General features: G+C 39.8%; 1 protein-coding gene across 2 annotated transcripts in view; it reads left to right on the forward strand.

The window, feature by feature from the left end:
* The window catches only part of NLK (nemo like kinase), a 130,521-nt gene that overhangs the window by 97,224 nt on the left and 13,433 nt on the right, over window positions 1–19,864 (forward strand). For both annotated transcript variants that reach the window (XM_074189027.1, XM_074189028.1), the window contains exons 4-7: window positions 2,555–2,661; window positions 4,144–4,229; window positions 9,001–9,210; window positions 13,779–13,880. In XM_074189027.1, the coding sequence (XP_074045128.1) occupies window positions 2,555–2,661; window positions 4,144–4,229; window positions 9,001–9,210; window positions 13,779–13,880 (505 nt within the window). The remainder of the gene's footprint in view (window positions 1–2,554; window positions 2,662–4,143; window positions 4,230–9,000; window positions 9,211–13,778; window positions 13,881–19,864) is intronic.

A 19,864-nucleotide genomic window follows, 5' to 3' on the forward strand; every position in this document is an offset into this window, starting at 1 on the left:
TGCAGCTCGGCTGGCCCTTCTGTTGAGATACATGTGAGGCTGCAGACAATCACCTGCTTTTCCACATCCAGATAAACTCTTGCATCCTGGCAGAAACAGAAGGCCTGTCAGTCGAGTCCCAGAGGAGCCTGCCCTCAGAGCCAAGATGGGCCACACTGGGAGGCCTTTTGTCAAGTTGGGCTTCTTAAGGAAACAGATACTCCTTGCTTTGGGGAGGGTCAGGGGTGGGTTTTTCTCCTTGTTCTGTTTTCTTTGTTTGGTGTGTGGTTATTTCTTTTCTGGGATTGCCGGAACCAACCTAGCTCTGTCTTTTTAAATTAATTCTGCATGGGTGTCCTCAGGATTTCACACTATTGGTTCTCAGGATAAGGTTTAATAGGAGGTATTCTTCAATCGTTTTTTTAAGATAACTGTATTGAACCCTTACCAAGCAAGAGTTTCCAGATCCTTTGGTCATCTCATTGCCTAGGACTTTAAGCAGGTCTTTAAGGTCACCTCTTTTAGATGCTTATGTGGGACTCCAAGGCCAGAGTTCTTTTCTGCTACAGACAGTTCTTATTTTATGTAAATGGACCTTTCCATAGGCCTCTATGTAAGGTAATTTTTATATAACCATGAATGTGGGAAAAGGAGGGAAGGAGACTTCGAGAGTGTTGTGTACCCTTGGAAGGAGAGACTGGAACGGACAGGGTTCAAGGGGGCTAGAGAAATGAGAGCATTCAGGGAACACTGGGGCTGGGGGCTAGACAGATAGGTGAGGATAGGTGACATGCAGGATGGACTGGGCTGTTAAGCGCATGCACATAGGCAGGTGCACGGGTAGAATAGGGCAAAGGTCTCTTCTCTAGGTACTGGCACTCTCTAGCCAGGTCCTGGGTCTGCCCCAGAGGCAGCATTGCTTTCATTTGGACGATATTTTGTGTTTTGGGGGAGTTGTTTTTACTTTCTTGGTAGGAGACAGAATGCTGAAGCTAAGGGGAGGAATGCATATTTCTTTCAGAATTCTTTGCATGATGTGAATTTCCATGAAGCAAGTACTTAGGAAGTTGAAATGGGAGAAGACAGTAAGAAGCAGAGGAAAACCTACCCATTGGGGATAGCTTGACTGACCGTTCCTTCTCTTCCTGTCTCTTGTCCAGACTCCGGGAGTAAGAGCAGACAGAATTGCTGAGGTGACTCTGTGTCTGTGAGAAGGGATGGTGCCCAGGCTGCCCCCCTGTGTTGCCAGTACAGTTGCTTAGGAATAGGGAATCCTGTTTGATACACTCATTGGAAGGCCCAGCTATTCTAACCGAATAATCACGGGATACTTAAGCAGCTTTCAAGGCAGGTCCATAAGCCAATCTTCAGAAAGTCCTCTCCTAAAGTCATCAAAGTCACATCAGAGCACGGAGAGCATTTTACAGATGCTCCCTCCTTTGGTCCTCCCAGCTGTCTGTGAAGTGAATGGTGTGATGGTCCTCATTTTACAGATGAGAAGACTGAGGCTCAGAGATTTAAGGAGCATGCCCCAAATCACAGAGCTGGTGAGTGTCTGAGGTGGGGTTCAGGCTCAGGTCTTCTGTTGTGCTGCCTAGATGCCTTGGTATGGTTGTCCTTTTCTTAGAGATAGAAAAGGGGCACTTTGCCATTCTCTTTTTATCATACACTAAAGAGCCCTGGATTTTAAATTTAGAAGTCCTAGGTTTCTTTGAATCCTGGTTCTGGTACTGATTATCTGAATGACCTTGGGTCAGTCACTTGCCCCACCTTTTTTTCCCCACCTAAATCTCATCTGCAAAATAAGGGGAATGGGATAATCTCTAAAGCTCTACCTCTATGATCCGCCGAACCTTTATTATTGAATTAACAACCCAAAATCTTTCTAATTCAGCCAGAAAATTTAAGACACTATGAGTTCTTTATAGATTCCATAAATGCTAGCTTTCATATGAACTTCCTTCTTAAGGCCAGTGGAATATTTATTGAATGTGTCTATGCAAATGACTATGGGAGATGCCAAGAAGCTATTGTCCCTGCCTTCCAAGTGCATACTTGGGGAGGTTATATAAACACATGAAGAACTGAAGAAAAAGGTTAATTAAATACTGGGGCTGGGAGGGGGGGTGGAGGTATGGGTATCATCCTCTCTATTTTCTAAGTCAAAGAAGAGAAGACCAGAGAGATGTCAATCCCAGAGATTTAGATCAGGCTGCAGATTGTCTCTTCTTCAGTATCTAGTTGGGCCAGAATAAGACTGAATTCAGAGAATACTCCAGTGTCCTGGTTGTTTGTCATTTTTTAGGACAGTCATGTGAACCCTTTTCCATTTTATAGTGCTGGTTACAGAAACAATAGGGAGTGGTTTGCTCTTTCAACCTTTCTCTTAAAGATAGATTCAGGAAGTCCATCACTTGAAGGCTGAATTCTAACCCTTCTTATGCTGTTCATCCAGACATTTTCTGCAGATAAAACTTTCAACTCTGAGAGTAGAAATTTTTCTTTCTTAGCACTAGGAAGTGCTAAGAGCTTATGAATGGCATTCTCTGAACTCTCCTTAACTTGTAATCCAAAGATATGTTGTCACAGAATTGATGCAGAGTGACCTACATAAAATTATCGTCTCTCCTCAACCACTCAGCTCAGATCATGTCAAAGTTTTCCTTTATCAGATTTTACGAGGTAAGATTTTATGACTGAAGGAAAAGAAATGGCAGTTTGAGTGAAAGTTGTGTTTTTCTTTGGCCTTTACCCTGGCCTTCCAAGGCTTTCCTGCTCCAACAGACACTTCATTTTTGACTTAAACATATGTAACCGAGTGTAACATTTCCTTGAAGGTTCCCAGGTTGCCGAGAAGTTCTTGATTGAGCTTCTGTGATAGTGACGGCAAAGATGGAACCCTACCATACCACTTGGAGCAAGTTGATTTGGAAGAAGCAAATCTGGAAGAATACCTTGCCATAGAAAATGACCATATGGAGGAAGACATTGAATTATTGAGTAGGAGTACTTAGCACCAGGTGCCTAAAAACAAGAATATATCTGTGCCCTAGAAAGTCACTACAGAACAGCAAAAGAATCTTGAGACATCCACAAAGCAGATAAAAGCTAACGGAATCCATTGCCTAAATGATTCTCCAGGAAGACTGATTGGCAAGAAGCAACCTTGCTGTCTTGACCAGGATCCCCATGAAGATTCTTCTTGGCACTTCTGACTTTTGAATGTTAATAATTAAATTGCTGCCTGGACATTAGTCCTCTCTTTACTGAGTTTTGTTTAAGACAAGATATGTGATTCAGTTGAAGGGCAACAAAGCCTTTTATCCTTGTTATGAGGTTTTTTTCTTAGAGCAAATAGTTACTAATTTTCTTAGGTTTCCCCCTCAAAAACTGGGAACCCTTAAACCACCATTATCCATAAATTCTATTCAGGCATTGGGAAGCTTTTATTAGATTGTTTTCTATCCTTTCTCAGTGCCACTTAATAACTTTAATTAACTATTGTGAGAAAGGGAAAGCTGTTTTAGTTTTAAAAAAATACCATGGATATCTAGAGTATTCCTGGAGGTCTGAGAGGGAACTTTCTGTAATAATATAGGAGTTCTCAATATTCAATCCAAAGAATGAGAAAATGGTCCTTAGTTCTCAACAGCTGGCAAAGGGAAGAACCTGGGTAGACCCCTGGATTGGACTCTCCCCGAAAAGAAGAAAAGCCCACTTCAACTTCTCATGGTTAAAGTAGACTTCAGAGAACTTCCCATTCTCCAGGGAGCACATAGGAGCCACGTAGGGAATTGAGACTGACCAGGCCAACCTTAGTGTTAGAATCATTGTTACAGAGTTAGCTTCAGATCATCTTGTGAATTATAAGGCATCTCTGAAGAATGGAAGCTCATAATGCCTTTGGTGACCTTGTATTTAATTTATAATCAAAATGTTTGTGGGTCTGTGTGTTTGTGTGTGTGTTTGTGTGCACATAAGGATGTGTGTATCTGTCTCCCGGCCATAGGCCTGGGTCAGATTTCTCGTCTCATTATTTATTTAGAAGGGAACAGCCCAGAATCTCCCCTAATAATTTGTTGGACACCTAAAAAAACTTTTCCTAGAATCTCTCATTGTATTAGAAATAAGAATAAGCCTCTGTCATTTGATTTGTTGTTTCAGGTTTGAAATATCTCCATTCCGCCGGCATTTTACATCGTGACATTAAACCAGGGAATCTCCTTGTGAACAGCAACTGTGTGCTTAAGGTAGGCCCTTCAGTTTATTTTAACATCCATGCGTGTCCAGTCTTTTAAGGGCAGTGGGGTTTTCAAGAAAAAATTGCTACAGTGTTTGTCATTTTTTTAAATAAATTCTTGTGTGTGTGTGTGTGTGTGTGTGTGTCTGTGTGTGTGTGTGTGTGTCCCATCTCACAGAAAAATACTAGCCCTACTAAGTACATTCTGCACCTATTAGGATTAAGCATGTACTGTTTTGACACATGGCATGTTTTTCTGGTTTTTTTCTCCCCTTTGAGTGTGTGTTGATGGTGTTGAAATGGAAATAAGGTTGATAAAGAAAAAAGAAGTGCCTCTAAATAAAGTGACTTCCTTTCTATTTCCTAATGAAGTATGTTATAGGAATTAATCATTTGAAGACAAATAATTCATTCCTTCAGTCCATATTTGGTTATCCAAGGCAGGAGGAGGCATGGAAAGGATTATCAGAAGCTACTGGGCCACCAATAATAATAAAATAATTATGTTATAGATGAGGAAACTAAAGGCCAGGGAAGTTAGACAACTTGTCCAAAAGGTCATAGAGGTGGCAAGTATCTGAGGTGGGATTTACTGAACTGTAGCCCTTTCCACAGGTGACTGAAATGCCAGCCAAGCAGAGAGGCAGCCTCAGTGAGTCACCTGTCATTCATTTCCACATTGTCCATTAGCCAGCTCTTAACTTAACCATCCTAATAAGAGCTGAAGAGTATAATGTTCAGCTATAGATAATGCTGAAATTTCATTGAAATGGTTCACTTCTTCTTTTACCACTGTTTCTCAATTGAACCTCTTACAAATATTGAAGTTGGCATTTAAGTCATTCCTACCTTCTCCCAAAGCACTTCCTAATGGAAGTGTACATTAGCAGCAAAGTTTCCAAAAAACTGCAGCCTAAAGAACCTGCATTATTTGACCCTGTGTAATGAACAAATGATTGCATTTCTCTCTCAGTCTGCAGAAATAGGAAACAGGTGCCTGCTTGGATCCACATCATCATTACACATTAGATAACTTCACAATGAAAACCAAATGACATTTTCACTAACTTCATAAATGGCATTTTATTTAATTCTACACAGCAAACACTTTTACCATTTTGCCTTGTTTTTTAAAATATTGCCTACTTTAAGAGTAATCTTTTCTGTCATTACTCCTTAGTTTGTTGGCAGTGAAATCAAGCCTTCATGTTGAGTGAATGAACTTCATTTTCTGATTTTTCAGTGCTTTCTTCTAGCACTTGGCCAACTCATATGGCCTTGGGGGCTAGGCTATTTGCAGATTAAAATTTCTGTCAATCTGACCCTGCCTCCATCCCTTAGGATGGTAGGTTGAGAAGTAGAAGAGCCTTAAGCCTCCTTCACCCTTCTGCCCTCCCCTCAAAATATTCAAATGTTTTCAGAATCCTTAATGTGATCCATATAGTGCAGTGAAGTGCAGCTAAAGTTTGGGGGGGGGGGGGGTTGGTTTTTGCAAGGCCAGTGGGGTTAACTGACTTGCCCAAGGTCACACAGCTAGGTAATTATTAAGTGTCTGAGGCTGGATTTGAACTCGGGTACTCCTGAATCCAGGGCCAGTGCTCTATCCACTACGCCACCTAGCTGCCCACAGCTAAGGTTTTGAGTCTAGTTTGTTCCAACATTTGTGTGACTTTGGGAAGAATCACTAGTTTGCTCCTTTTCAGTTAAGATTCTATTACCTGATCGCCCAACCATCCAAACCTCCCCTTTCACAAGGGAGAAAACTGAAACCTGGGAGGATAACCCCAACGTCCTAGGTCCCTTGACTCCAAATTCTTTGGATTTTAACATACAGCCCTATCCCCCTATCCTTTTCCTATTCTTAACATGTATTAGCTGGAAAGAATGCTTCTTTTTCAGACTGCCTAGAAAATAAAATTGTTGGCCATCCTGTGATGAAGTATTTTTTCTTTCAGCTAAATTTTCTTATTCTTGAGACTAAAAAGCCAAAAGTGTATCATATTGGTCATTTAGTCTGTGCATTTGCCCCCTCTGCCTAACCTGAGATGAATCAACTCTGGGGGCAGGAGATCCTCCAGCCTGCCTCAGGACCCAACCCTGTGTTCATCAGCTCTTAGCAGGGCAGATTTGGCTCTAGCCAGCCAAAGGGACAGCAGAACCAAACTGTCTCATGCCCTGGCTGTTGGTTGGAAGATTGAGCAAAAAAGGATTTTGTCCAGAACTTGCTCTGCTTCAAATCTTCTCAGGCAGGAAGCTGATTTTCCTAGCTCTTTAGTTCCAGGATACTTTGCTTCTCAGTGTGGAGATGAAAAAAATTATTTCTGGATAAACCCAAGATTAGGACATATCAGAATTTCGCTCTGCTTCCAACTTATCCTAGGGAGTCACATTTATCAGGCTAGAGAACAGTTGAATGTGCAGATGCATCTATAATTATTCCATCCTTGCCTATGTTGAGTCTATTTAATTTCCCATTATACAGAGGACAAGTTATGTGAAAATCTCACTCTCTCATTGGTTATCTGATCACGGAATACAGCTCATCCTCCAAGTGAGAATGAAAATTGGATCCAGACAAGGATGGCAGACCCAAACAAGTGATCTGCTTTTGAGATGAAGACCATTTGTTAAAACTATATATATTCATATAAAGTAGAAAAGAGCTGGGGCTTTTAATGTCTTTTTTTTTTTCAAATCAATGCTAAAAATTTTATATTTAGGCCAGAGTAAGTTTTTTAATCCTAATCAATCAATCAACATGTATGCATTTAACCATTTTCTAAATAAAGAATAAAATAATGTCTCCTCTCATTCTGTAGGGAGAAACCATATAGAGACACATGTACAAAAGAAATACAAGGTAGTGTTTAGGGAAAGAGTTTAGTTGCAGTTGGGAGGATCAGGAAAGGTCTTGTAAAGGGGATGCTTAAGTCTTAAAGGAAAAGATACTTTGTGAGTTAAAAGTGGAAAAAAACAGCCAGCACACAAAAACATGGCGACGGGAGAAGTCTTTCCTTGTGTAAGAAGCAGAGTTCAGAGTTAGACCAGCTGGACCGCAAAGTACAAGAAGGGATGATAATGAGCTGTAAAGAGAAGTTGGGGCCAGACTGGGAAACAGCTTAAAGCCCAAATCAAAAAGTTTACATTTGATCCTTGTGACAGTCTGCAAGAGTTAAAAAGGGAATGATAATGAGATGTGCACCTGAGGAGAAGCATTTTGGTCGTTCTGTGTTAGGTTAGATTGAATCAGGGAGGGAACTGCTCTAGAGAGAACAGGTAGGAGACCATTGCATTGCTTAAGTCCAGGTGAGAAATAATAATGGTCTGAGCCAAGATGGTGGTTGTAAGTGTGGTAAAGAAGGGGATGTGTGTGTTTGTGTGTGTGTTTGTGTGTGTGTGTGTGTTTATAGAAGCAGAAACAGGATTTTACAACCAGTTGAATAAGTTGGGTGAGTCTAGGGTGATACTGAGGCTATGAACCCAGGAGATGAGAAGAATGATGGTAAATAAGTTCATTCAGGGAGGAATGTGTTTGAGGGAGACTTTGGGGCTATCCTTTCGATACATTAAGTTTAAGAGATCTATGGGAACAGCATTCAGGGAAGAAACTGCATGAAGCCATGTCATGTCCAGAGAGATGATCATTAAATCATGGAAGCTGATGAAGTCCCAAGGGGGACTGTAAGGAGAGAAGACAAGAAGACCCAGCTCAGAGCCTTGAATAACCACAGTTGGAGGATGTAACATGGATGAAGTACTAGCAAAGGCCAGTAGGCAAATAGTCAAATGAGGAGAGAGCATTAAGAAACCCAGACTGGAGAATGGGCAGCAGGAACAGGGGCAGTCTCTTGGAGAAGATGGGAGGCTCCGAGATCTATTTTGCAGGCAGAGGGGTTGGCCTTGGTGAGAAGGGCTGGCCCATTATCACAAACTGGAGGAAATAGGAAGAGAATGGGGAATGATGTCAGGGTGTTTTACATTGAAGAGAAGGGAAGAGACAGTGGAACTTAAGGCAAATGAACACACTTTAATTAGTATAATAAGAAGCTTGAATATTTAATCTTTTTTTTTTTTGCATTGGTGTTTTATCCCCCTACATGACTGGTTAGAAATACATCCTCTCCTCTCCTTCCCTCCGCCCCCTACCTCCCCACCCCCACACACATGGTTCCCTTGGTATAACTGGGAATGATGAATTTGTTCAAATAGATTATACAAAACTTAGTGGGAGAAGTATTTAATTGTTTAAGTTGACATTAGAAGGAGGCCTAAGAACTCTTCCAAGATCTCAGAGGCTACAGCTTCTACAAGACAGACACCATTTTGACCTTATTTTGCCTTAGCTATAAAAATTCTTAAAAACCTTTTGGTGGAGGTGACATGACCTACATTCAAATAAGATTGAAAATCAATTATTTCTTCATTAAACAAACATTAAACACCTTTAGGCTTGAGCTAAGGCTTATTTTGTCTCTGTTGTTTTGCTTCAGTTGTCAGTCAAAAGTTTAAACTAGCTAAAGAATTTATTGACACAGTATTCTAAGGGGAAGGAAAGGCAATGTAGATGACTAAACAAATTGTTCTCCTTCCAGATCAGATCTATTTTTATAGTAATAATCCTATGTATTTGGTAGTAAACTCTGACCAAGGACTAAACTCCATAAAAGCACATTTTAACATGTTAAATCTGTAAATAACATCCCAACATTTTGTTTTAAACATGCATTTGAAACCTCTGATCATTTCAAAATCACATTTGAAAAATAAACCATTTTTTCTAGATTTGTGACTTTGGATTGGCCAGAGTGGAGGAATTGGATGAATCCCGTCACATGACTCAGGAAGTTGTCACTCAGTATTATCGGGCCCCCGAGATCCTGATGGGCAGCCGCCACTACAGCAACGCCATTGACATCTGGTCTGTGGGCTGCATCTTCGCAGAACTCCTGGGGCGAAGGATATTATTTCAGGCACAAAGCCCCATTCAGCAGGTATGATGTCACACCCTTGCCCTTTGACACCCTGTTATGTCATTGATTTTAGGCCAGTCTAGCTTCAGGTAGTATTGAGAGAGTGCAGGCTTTTACTGTGGCTCAGGTCAGCTGTATTGTGCTCAGAACATTTTGCTTAAAGTGACATGAAATGGAGGGGGAAGCTAGGTGGCACAGTTGACAGAGCACCGGCCCTGGAGTCAGGAGTACCTGAGTTCAAATCCAGCCTCAGACACTTAATAATTACCCAGCTGTGCGGCCTTGGGCAAGCCAGTTTAGCCTTGCCAAAAATAAAAAAAAAAAAAAGTGACAAGAAATGAAGACATCTACACCTCCCCCCACCCTTCTTTGAGCCATAGGATGAACCTCTTTAAAAAGTATTCAGTGAAGTTTAGACAATTCTGTTTTTCTGAGAGCTTCAATGTTGATTTCTTTCATTTTTGAGCATTTAGAAAAGGCTCCTAACAATTAGCTGGAGAGAAAAGATATTAAACAAACACTTTGGGTTTGATAGGACAGCCAGAATTCATTCAAATACAAAGAAACATTTAGAACATTCTGATTAAAGCTTTGTGGATATATCTAGATGAACTAGGATCCCATACTTCAATGGTAGTAGTTCCAAATCTCTAGTTTTTAAACAGGCCTGCATCTCTATAAGCAGTGTGTTTTCACTTTCTTAACCGAACTGTTGAACTGTTAGTCACAGTGTTAGGTATTTGTTCTCTTCAGAGATTAACATCTTTCTCAACTATATGTTCATGGTATATTAAATTACGTTTATAGATTAAATTCAGTGGCTATTGGAAAACCATCTGGAAATTGTCCAGAGTTGGGTACATATTTTAATATTATTTTATTTTATTTGTCTGGTTACATGAAAAAAATAGTTTTCTACATTCATCTTTTTGTAAGATTTTGACTTCCACATTTTTCTACCTCCTCCCTTCATGACAGCAAATAAACTGATATAGGTTAAATATATGTAACTATATATATTATATATAATAACTATATCTTTCTATATTAATCATGTTGCAAAAGAAGAATCAAGAAAAACAAAAAACATAAAACAAATTTCAAAAACTGAAAGTAATATGCTTTGGTCTATATTCAGACTCCACAGTTTTTTCTCTGGATGTGGATGACATTTTCCATCATAAGTCTTATTTTATTTTATTTTATTTTATTTTATTTTATTTTAATTTAGATTTTTCAAGGCAATGGGGTTAAGTGGCTTGCCCAAGGCCACACGGCTAGGTAATTATTAAGTGTCCAGGTAATTATTAAATGTCCGAGGCTGGATTTGAACTCAGGTACTCCTGACTTCAAGGCCAGTGCTCTATCCACTGCGCCACCTAGCCACCCCCATCATAAGTCTTTTAGAGTTGTCCTTGATCACTGAACTGCTGAGAGGAGCTATATCCATCATAGTTGATCATCACCCAGTGTTGCTATTTACGTGTACAATGTTCTCCTGATTCTGTTCATTTTACTCAGCATCATTTCATACAAGTCTTTCCAGGCTTTTCTGATATCCACCTGCTTCTGGTTTCTTATAGAATATTAGTAATCCATAACACTCATACGCCACAACTTGTTCAGCCATTCCTCAGTTAATGAGCATCCCTTCAATTTCTAATTCTTTGCCACTCACTACAAAAGAGCTGCTCTAACTCATTGTGCATGTGGGTCTTTTCCCCCCTTTTTATTATCTCTTTGGAATACAGACCCAGTAGTGGTATTGCTGGATCAAAGGGCATGCACACAGTTTTATTGTCCTTGGGGCATAGCTCCAAATTGCTCTTCAGAAGGCTGGATCAGTTCACAACTCCTCCAATAGTGTATTAGTGTCCCACTTTTTCCACATTCCTTGAAACACTGATCATTTTCTCTTTTTTGTCATTTTACCCAATCTGATAGGTGTGAGGGAGTACCTCAGTTTCGTTTTAGTTTGCATTTCCCTAATCAATAATGATTCAGAGCATTTTTTAATATAACTATATAAAAAATTAAAAATAAAATAAAAAATATAGGTTGTTTTAATAGTTTCATATGAAAACAAGCTGTTCATATCCTTTGATCATTTATCATTTGGGAAATGGCTTATATTCTTAAAAATTTGACTCAGTTCTCTATATATTTTAGAAATGATCTTTTATCAGAAATATTGTGAAAACTGTTTCCCAGCTTTCAGTCTTCCTTCTAATCTTGATTACACTGGTTTTATTTATGCAAAACCTTTTTAATTTAATGTAATCAAAGTTATCCATTTTACATTTTATAGTATTCCTCTATCTCTTGTTTGGTCATAAACTCCCTTCTCCTTGGATCAGACAGATAAACTATATTCCTTGTTCTTTTAATTAACTGATGAGGTCATCCTTTAGATCTAAGTCCTGTACTCATTTCGACCTTATCTTTGTTTTTTGTTTTTTATGTTTTTTGCAAGGCAAATGGGGTTAAGTGGATTTGAACCCAGGTACTCCTGACTCCAGGGCCAGTGCTTTATCCACTGCGCCACCTAGCCACCCCTTTTTTTTGTTTTGTTTTTGTTTTTTCATTTCGACTTTATCTTGGTATAGATATATGAGATGCTGATCTGTGCCTAGTTTCTGCCATACTATTTTCCAGTTTTCCCACCAGTTTTTGTCAAATAAGTGAATTCTTACCCTAGAAGCTGGAGTCTTTGGATTTATCAAATAGTCGATTTACTACTGTTTCCTTTGTATCTGTTCTATTCTATTATTCCACCACTCTGTTTCTTAGCCAGTACCAGAGAGTTTTGATAATTGATGCTTTATAAAATAGTTTTAGATCTGGTCCAGCTAGGCCATCATCTTTGCATTTTTTTTCATTAATTCCCCTTGATATTCTTGACCTTTTGTTCCTCCAGATGAACTTTGCTACACTTTTTTTCTAGCTCTGTAAAATAGTTTTTTGGTAGTTTGATCGGTACAAAGTTGGATACTTCTATCCTAAAAGTGACTTATATTGCTCCATTTGTATTCAACAGTAGCTATATTATTGTTTTTTAAAACATCTACAGAGTATGAGCTCAGTAGTAAAGATGTAATGTGTGCAATAGGAAGGCTGTTTTACTGCACCAATTAGTAAAGTAACCTTATAATTGAAGCCAGTTTTAGTACCTTGATATTTTAGTATCTTGAATATTTTGCATACATATTACTTTTATAGAGTCTATCATGTTCCAAATTTAGAAAACTGAATTTAACAGTTTTTTTAATATATGTAATCTTCATATTTACATACAAGGAGCTTACATTATGAAACTAGTATTAGTCTTTTAAATATAGGAATACTTTAAAAGAAAAACGGAGGGGGTGAAGTCACTGAAATTGTTCAATGAACCAGGATCTCAGGCTATCAAAAATAACTAAAGCATGCTTCCACTGGTATTTAAAGCTTAATTCTCTAGGGGAAGAAAAATCTTGTTTTTGCTACTCTGAAAAAAATGACCACTTGGGGGATCCCCATATGGGTGTTATAAAATAGTGAAGAAATTTCCAATTATACATAATGATTTCCTGTATCTTTTCCTAAAGCTTTTTTTTAAAAAAAGTAAGAGTAAGATAGATGCAACTAATCTTCATATGAGAACTTCATTTTCTGTTTATTTTCTATGATCCAGCTTATTTGGGGGCAGATCTTTTCAAATGTTTCTATCTATCTTAATAAACCTGCTATCTAATCAACAGTAGCTTGATAATTCATATAGATTATTAAAGGGTCATCTAGTCCCCCTCAAGAAAAAAAAAGACTTTTATGAATGAATATCTTGTTCCTGTAGAGACACGTTTCTATAATGTGTCTCCATAATCATAAAGTGAAGTGTCACAGGTCTGTCCTGGGTGCTAAACCATCCCCAGACTTGTGCTTGATGATTCCAGAAACAGGCATAGTCTAACATAGCTTTAGTCTAAAATAGCTTTTCATAGGTAAGAACTACCCAGGCTAGAGTATAATTGCCAGTGAGGTTATAATAGTATCTGTAGGGTTTAAGACAGATGTTAAAATCTGAATTGTGACCCCAAATTTTTCAAATATATATTCTCCCGTAAGATGGGTACAGTTCTTTGCCAGCACAGGAGAAGACTTTCCTTATTGAAGTGTAAAAACTCTATTTTGACCCTAACACGGAAAGTCCAACTCTGACTTAATGTAAAGACTTTGTGCAAAACATAAGAGCTGGCATCACACATCCAAATCTAACCTTGGTCTCACTTTTTGAAGAATACTTGTAGCTCAATCTGCCACTGGTATCAGTCACATCCAGACACATTGTGGGCGCTGTTATGCCCAGCACAGAAAAAGCTATATAGATAGTATAGGACAGTGTCCTACTCTGGAGTCGTCAAACCTTTACTCATTATTTTTAAATAGGTTAGAAAGGGTGAATACAGACTTTTCTCCATTAACTTGAAACATAAATTTGGAAATTGTACTCCAAGCTGTCTGTGAAGCCCTGGTTCTAGAATATATTGCTGAAGAATTATGGAGTGATTCCCAGACATTGATTGTCATTTTTATTTCATGTCTACCTACAGTTGGATTTGATCACCGACTTACTGGGCACACCGTCACTGGAAGCAATGAGGACAGCTTGCGAAGGTGCAAAGGCACACATACTCAGGGGTCCTCATAAACAGGTAAAGATCAAAGGGGGAGAAGAGCTAGTCTGATCACCCTCTGCCTTAGGATCAGAATCATAAGCCAAGGGCAGAGCAACACTTCAGCTGAAGTTCTGAGACCATGTGCTTCTACCTGATAAGATGATGGTTTTGTTTATGTTGGAAATTGTTTCTTCAAACAAAAGTATCTTCCTTCTACACTCAGTCCTAAAGAGGATTTCCTAATTCTATCTTGATATAATTTTCCAGCCTTTTCATTTATAGATCTTATTCTTGTGTCTGTCAAATGGTCAGAGCCATTTATCAGTACTTAGCCATGTGATGACAGATAAATAACGCTCCCCTCACTGAACCTCAGTTTCTATCTCTTTTTTACATTAAAACCTAAGGTCCCTTCCATTTCTTGATAGTCTGTGATTTATTTTTGTAACTTAAATTTTGTCCCATTTTATTAATGTGTCAAGCAAAGAATAGCTAAGGTGAGTAAGCCACAATGGTGGAAAGCAAAATTAGTACCAAGTACAAAGAACCATTTTTTTTTTCAGTTTTGCCCCTTCCATGCGTCATGAATCCAACTCAAGACATCTCCAAGGATGAATAGCAACCCAATGCAGGCATCAAGTAGCTTGCTCATGTGTCCTGAAGCTCTTTTTCCTTTATTTACAATTCAGGGTGTGAGGTCAGGCTAAAAAGAGCCACACTTGGGGTTTGCCACTGACCAGGTCCAACAAGAGGCACCCAAACTGGTTTTTTTTTCTCTGCCCTGTTAATGAAGCAACACTTTCCCACATGTTTTCTTAATTAAAAGGGAGCACCCCTAGCACTTTTTTCCCTTCCCCTCCAACAGGGGATGCCCTATAGATTAGAATTTCTAGAAGGAAAAGAAGCAAGGCTCTAATTCTATCACAGAGTTCTCACTAAAATGGCAAATCAAAATTGGACAAGACAAAGACTGAGAATGATTAGGCAGGGATGCCCATGCTACTGATTCTCCCCTGTGTTGTTGGTCTTAGTGTGGACAGGCATTCACATCACCACCCTACAGCCCCTTGTGAATGAGTTCTCCCCATCCAGTGAGTTTAGGTTTCTGGTCATGAATCCGGTGTTGTTAACTCTCCAAGACCTAGTTTTTACCTAGATTGGGGAAAATAGGAAGCTATTCAATGTCCTTAGTTAAAAACCCTAAACAGCAGCAGCATCATATGTATCTTTGTACAATTAAGCATATTACACCAAAGCTGACACCAGATAAAAAGGTTAGCTTAACACACCAAGTAGATTGGAACACAGTCTCTTGTTTCTGTCTTTTTTTTTTTTTACAAGAACATAATATGGTAGTCACCCTTTGTGACTTTGTTAAGAGCCTTAGGTTAATTCCTGAGAAAGGTTCTTCAAGTAATAAAAGATAATAAAGTTGTGCTGTCATTTAAAACCTTCAGGAGCCCATAAACACAGGTCTAGATTTTCGTGTTACAAGCTGTGCTCCAAAATTCTTTGCTCTTTGTTTACTTCAAAACTATTGAAACCATGTGAGAATTTAACATTTTTAGATTAAGAAGCAAATCATGCAGGGAGAAGGGATCAAGAAATGCTCCATTTAAGAAAGGAACAGGAAGCTCACTCAGTGAGGCCTCATAGCAAGGGCATTCTCAGATGCAGGGGTGAGCATCAGTCCCCAAGGTGCCATCCCAACATTATTGCTGAGTTTCCAGCTCTTTGATCCTCTCACACATGGCAGACTTCTTCCTGAAAAAGTTTCTGAAGTGAAAGTTTTACTGAAATGTGACTTGAGGACATCAAGGAGAAATGTGTCGATTTGTTTCTTTAGTGGTACATTAACAAGGGACTTTGGTGGAGCCCCTCATTTCCTGGAGCTAGGGTTCCTCTCGGAGGTAGGGTCACTGCTTCAAGTCCATGACTCTTGGAATAGACCTCAGATAGCTTGGATGTCAACACTATCTTGTCCAGAAGGGGCCTGACCCATGTGCTCTTAGCTTCACACCTTGAATTCTGGTGGATCCAGTGGAGAAGCCTTCATAGCCGTGTTTACATGGAGAGTCAGTTGACCCAGATTTTTCCATGTAAACATTCAACTTTTGCTTATATCAAGTTGATCTTCAGTCCCATAGCCATATGACAGCAGAGCTTCCTGGAGCTCCTGCCACACTGGCTGGAGGTCACGTTTATATGCACTCGCATGGTTTGCTTGTCAACCCCAGTTCAGCAAAGGGATTTTTTAAGATCTTTCCATACTGGCACCTTTAAAGTGATCCTCTCAGTGGTCCTTGCCTCTGCCCACTATTTCCTTCAGCATCCTTGATCATTAGCCTGCTCTTGTCATCTGACCAAGATTTAGACTTCGTTGTTGATAGCTTTGTCTCCTGCTATGGTTTAGACTCTCAGATCCTGCAGACTTGACTCATATTAACATTTAACATTCTGGTTCCCCCACTCCAATCTCTAGGGTCATCAGGAGGGTGGTCCCTAGGGGAGCTTGGTCTCTTCTTGTACTGACTGCATCTCCTTCCCCCCAACCTGGACTGCTCCAATGATGCCATTGACTCCCAGACTTCCTTGGACCTATAACTCCCTCCTGAACTATAAGGACTCATGAGAAGCCCCTGGTAGAGCTCTTCATGTAACTCTCAGAAGATTTTTAGAACTAGGTAGATAGAGTCTCTACCTCAAATAGCTGAGATCCATTAAAGTTGAGACAGGTGACCCTTCTTCCCATGACCAGTTTTCTCCCTGCTCTGAGACTCTTTGCATCCTTTTAAAGGCACCCTTCATTGGGTGCCTTTATTGATATAGGTTCTATCTGTTGAAAAATCTTGACTGCGTAAAATATTCAGATATCCACCTACTAGAACATACAAAAGATTCAGTTGTATTGATTCAATTATACAGTGGTTTTTAAAGAAATAAAGAACAACTTAAGTAACTGGAAGAATATTCAATGTTCATGGCTAGGCTGTGCCAATATAATAAAAATGACAATATGACCAAAGTTCATTTGCACTTTTAATTCTATGCCAATTAAATTCCCATGGGAATACTTTATAGAACTTATTAGAATAATAACAAAATTCATTTGGAGAACTCTTGGCTGTGGCTTCTGATCTTACCTACTGATCATGCCTTTTTTAGCTTCTTTGGTTCCAAATTGTAAACTCTCCTCTATCTACTTTATTTTTTAAAAGTCTCTATTCATTTTTTCTTGTCCCCCACACAGATCTCCTTGTCTTTGTCATTATCCTCTATCTCACCTTTCCAAGGCCAGTACTGATTCATCAAGCAGAACCCCTCTGCCCTGACCCTGATACTTTCCCCCCTTCATTTACCAGACAAGACAAAACGTGTATTAACCCCCTGATGTGCCCCATGGTTACCATTCAGGCACCACCAGAAGAGTATGTGACTAGTTTGGGTTGCTGTGCCAGAGAGGAACAGAAACCTGGGGGCTTAACCTCAGTACACCTTTCTGGCTGCCCAAGACTTTTTCCTGTTTCTGTTTTTTTGAGTAGGTGCCTGATCATTTTTCCCAAATAAATATATTTGGCCCAGTGAAGCTATGGCCAAGAAACTTCTCCACAAGCCCAACAGTATAAATCAGGGCTGTTCAAAATGCAACTCTGGGGGCAGCTACGTGGCACAATGGATAGAGCACCAGCCCTGGAGTGGGGAGGACCTTAATTCAAATTCAAATCCAGTCTCAGACATTTAATCATTACCTAGCTGTGTGACCTTGGGCAATTCACTTAAACCCACTGCCTTGCAAAAAAAAATAAATGCAACCCTCGTGGCTTTAGTAAATGAAGCCAAGCTATTGCAGAGCTCTCACTAAAATAGCAAATCCAAATATATTATCTATTGTTTTAATAAAAACTTTTAAAAGTAAGGTTGGACAGCCCTGGTCCAGATCATTTCTGTCAGAGGTTGAAAATCCTCTGAATGAAGGGGAGTTTCCTAATTAGCCTCCAGCTAAGTTCCTCATGTCTGAAGTGGGGTGAGAACAGTAGTATGTACATCTCCCCTTTGACCACTCTGATACATCCAAGGTCCTGCACGTGATGACCAGGGATTTCTAGTGGCTGCAAATTCTTGCAGATGTAGGTTTGTACATGGAGATCATATGATCATATGATCAGTTGTGTGCAAAGGTAAATCCCATACCAGAAAACCAGAAGGCCTCTTCTAGCCCCAAGTAACTCTCATGGGTCAGGTTCATTGTGCACAATATGGCAAAACTATATTCTCCCCTGTGACACAACAGGAGGAAAAAAACTAACAAATATGCCCTTGAACAAAACTCCCAGTCTACACTTTTCTTCACCTCCAACATCAGTGCTCTTTGCTCCTTCCCACCCCCAACTTTGTACAATAGCATCTCTTGGTCCTCCATTCAGAACACACTTTCTCCACTGGGAACCGTAGCTACCATTCCAGTTATTTTCCAGCATGTACACCTTGCATTCAAGCCTGGGATCTACAGACTCCTTGGAGTAGGGATTCCTATTCCACGTAACCCAAAACAATCTATCAACGTCCTTTAAGATCTCGAACTCACAAATCGATAAATCCTACTCTCCAAGAGAATCCCTGTGGTTCAGAGATTAAGTTCATCCCATACTACCAGTCCTCTTTATAGTCTCCCCAAAATAGTCCTTGATCCCCAAGTACATTAAACTAGTCAGCTACATATGATAGCTTGAATTCTTGAGCCTTGAGATTCACCCTGTAGTTCCTCAGTCTTTGTTCTGCTTCATCCAGCTTGATGGAATGACTTTTCCCTCCTTACCTTTATATTCTTACTGCATACTTATATAGGATATGGATGAATCTAAAGTTCAGTCCATCCTGAGTTCTGAGTACTTCATTGGCCAAAGAAATTACAGACTAGAAAACTAGACTTAAGAATTAGCCATCCCACCAGCACCTCCAGTTCCCATCTACCAGAAGAGGAAATAATGCCCCATTACTAGTCCTCTATGCCCGGTCCCAGGAGATGACCTTGACAAAGACCTTAAAAGGGAGCACCCCAGCACTTCTGTCCCTTCCCCTCCAACAGAGGGTGCCCTATGGATTAGAATTTCTAGAAGGAAAAGAAACAGTGGTCTAATTCTAACAGAATCCTCCTCAGGCAGATAAGACAAGCTTCCCCCTGATGGGATAGGGCTAATTGAAAAGCCCTTAGTCAGTGCCCAAAAAGGAAGTGTTAAATAGAGAATCCTGACCACCATAATTCACATTCCCTGAAATCTCACCTGTTGCTTCCATTTACAAAAAAAATTTTTTCACCCATTTAGTTTGAGTAAACCTTCTAATTTTCCTGACCTGAACTTGAATTCCCCTGACATCTATCTTCAGATAAAGCATTGGTCTAAGCTCTCTTTCTCCTTCCCCTGACATAGTCTTCATCCATCTACTATTAGATAACATTTTTTCCTCTATATATATTTAAACTTATAGATTAGTCTACAGCTCCTTAACTGTGCAATGTAATTTCTAACCTCTACATTGTCCTTAAAACTACTCTTTGAGGGGCGGCTAGGTGGCACAGTGGATAGAGCACCGGCCCTGGAGTCAGGAGTCCCTGAGTTCAAATCTGGCCTCAGACACTTAATAATTACCTAGCTTTGTAGCCTTGGGCAAGCCACTTAACCCCATTGCCTTGCAAAAAAAACAAAAAACAAAAAAAAACTACTTTTTGAGTGGTCACCATTATCCAGTGGCTAGTTGTTTCAGGACTTTTTGTAGTGTTTGATCTGATAGCTGCCCCTCCTCCTGTATACACTCCTGGATTGCCCATCCATCTTTTGTTTTCTTCTCCTCTGTCTCCCCCCCCCCCCCCCCCCCGATTGTCACTGTGTCCCTAGACTTTTGTCCTTGAACCTCTCTCAATAGATACCTTCCCTTGGTGATGTCATCCTTTCCCTTGATTTCAGTTATTGCTTTATTGCAGTAACTTAAATCTGTTTGTTTAGCCAGTCTCCCCCCTGAGA

The sequence above is a fragment of the Macrotis lagotis genome, chromosome 5, assembly GCF_037893015.1.
Source record: "Macrotis lagotis isolate mMagLag1 chromosome 5, bilby.v1.9.chrom.fasta, whole genome shotgun sequence".
Taxonomy (NCBI): Eukaryota; Metazoa; Chordata; class Mammalia; order Peramelemorphia; family Peramelidae; genus Macrotis; species Macrotis lagotis.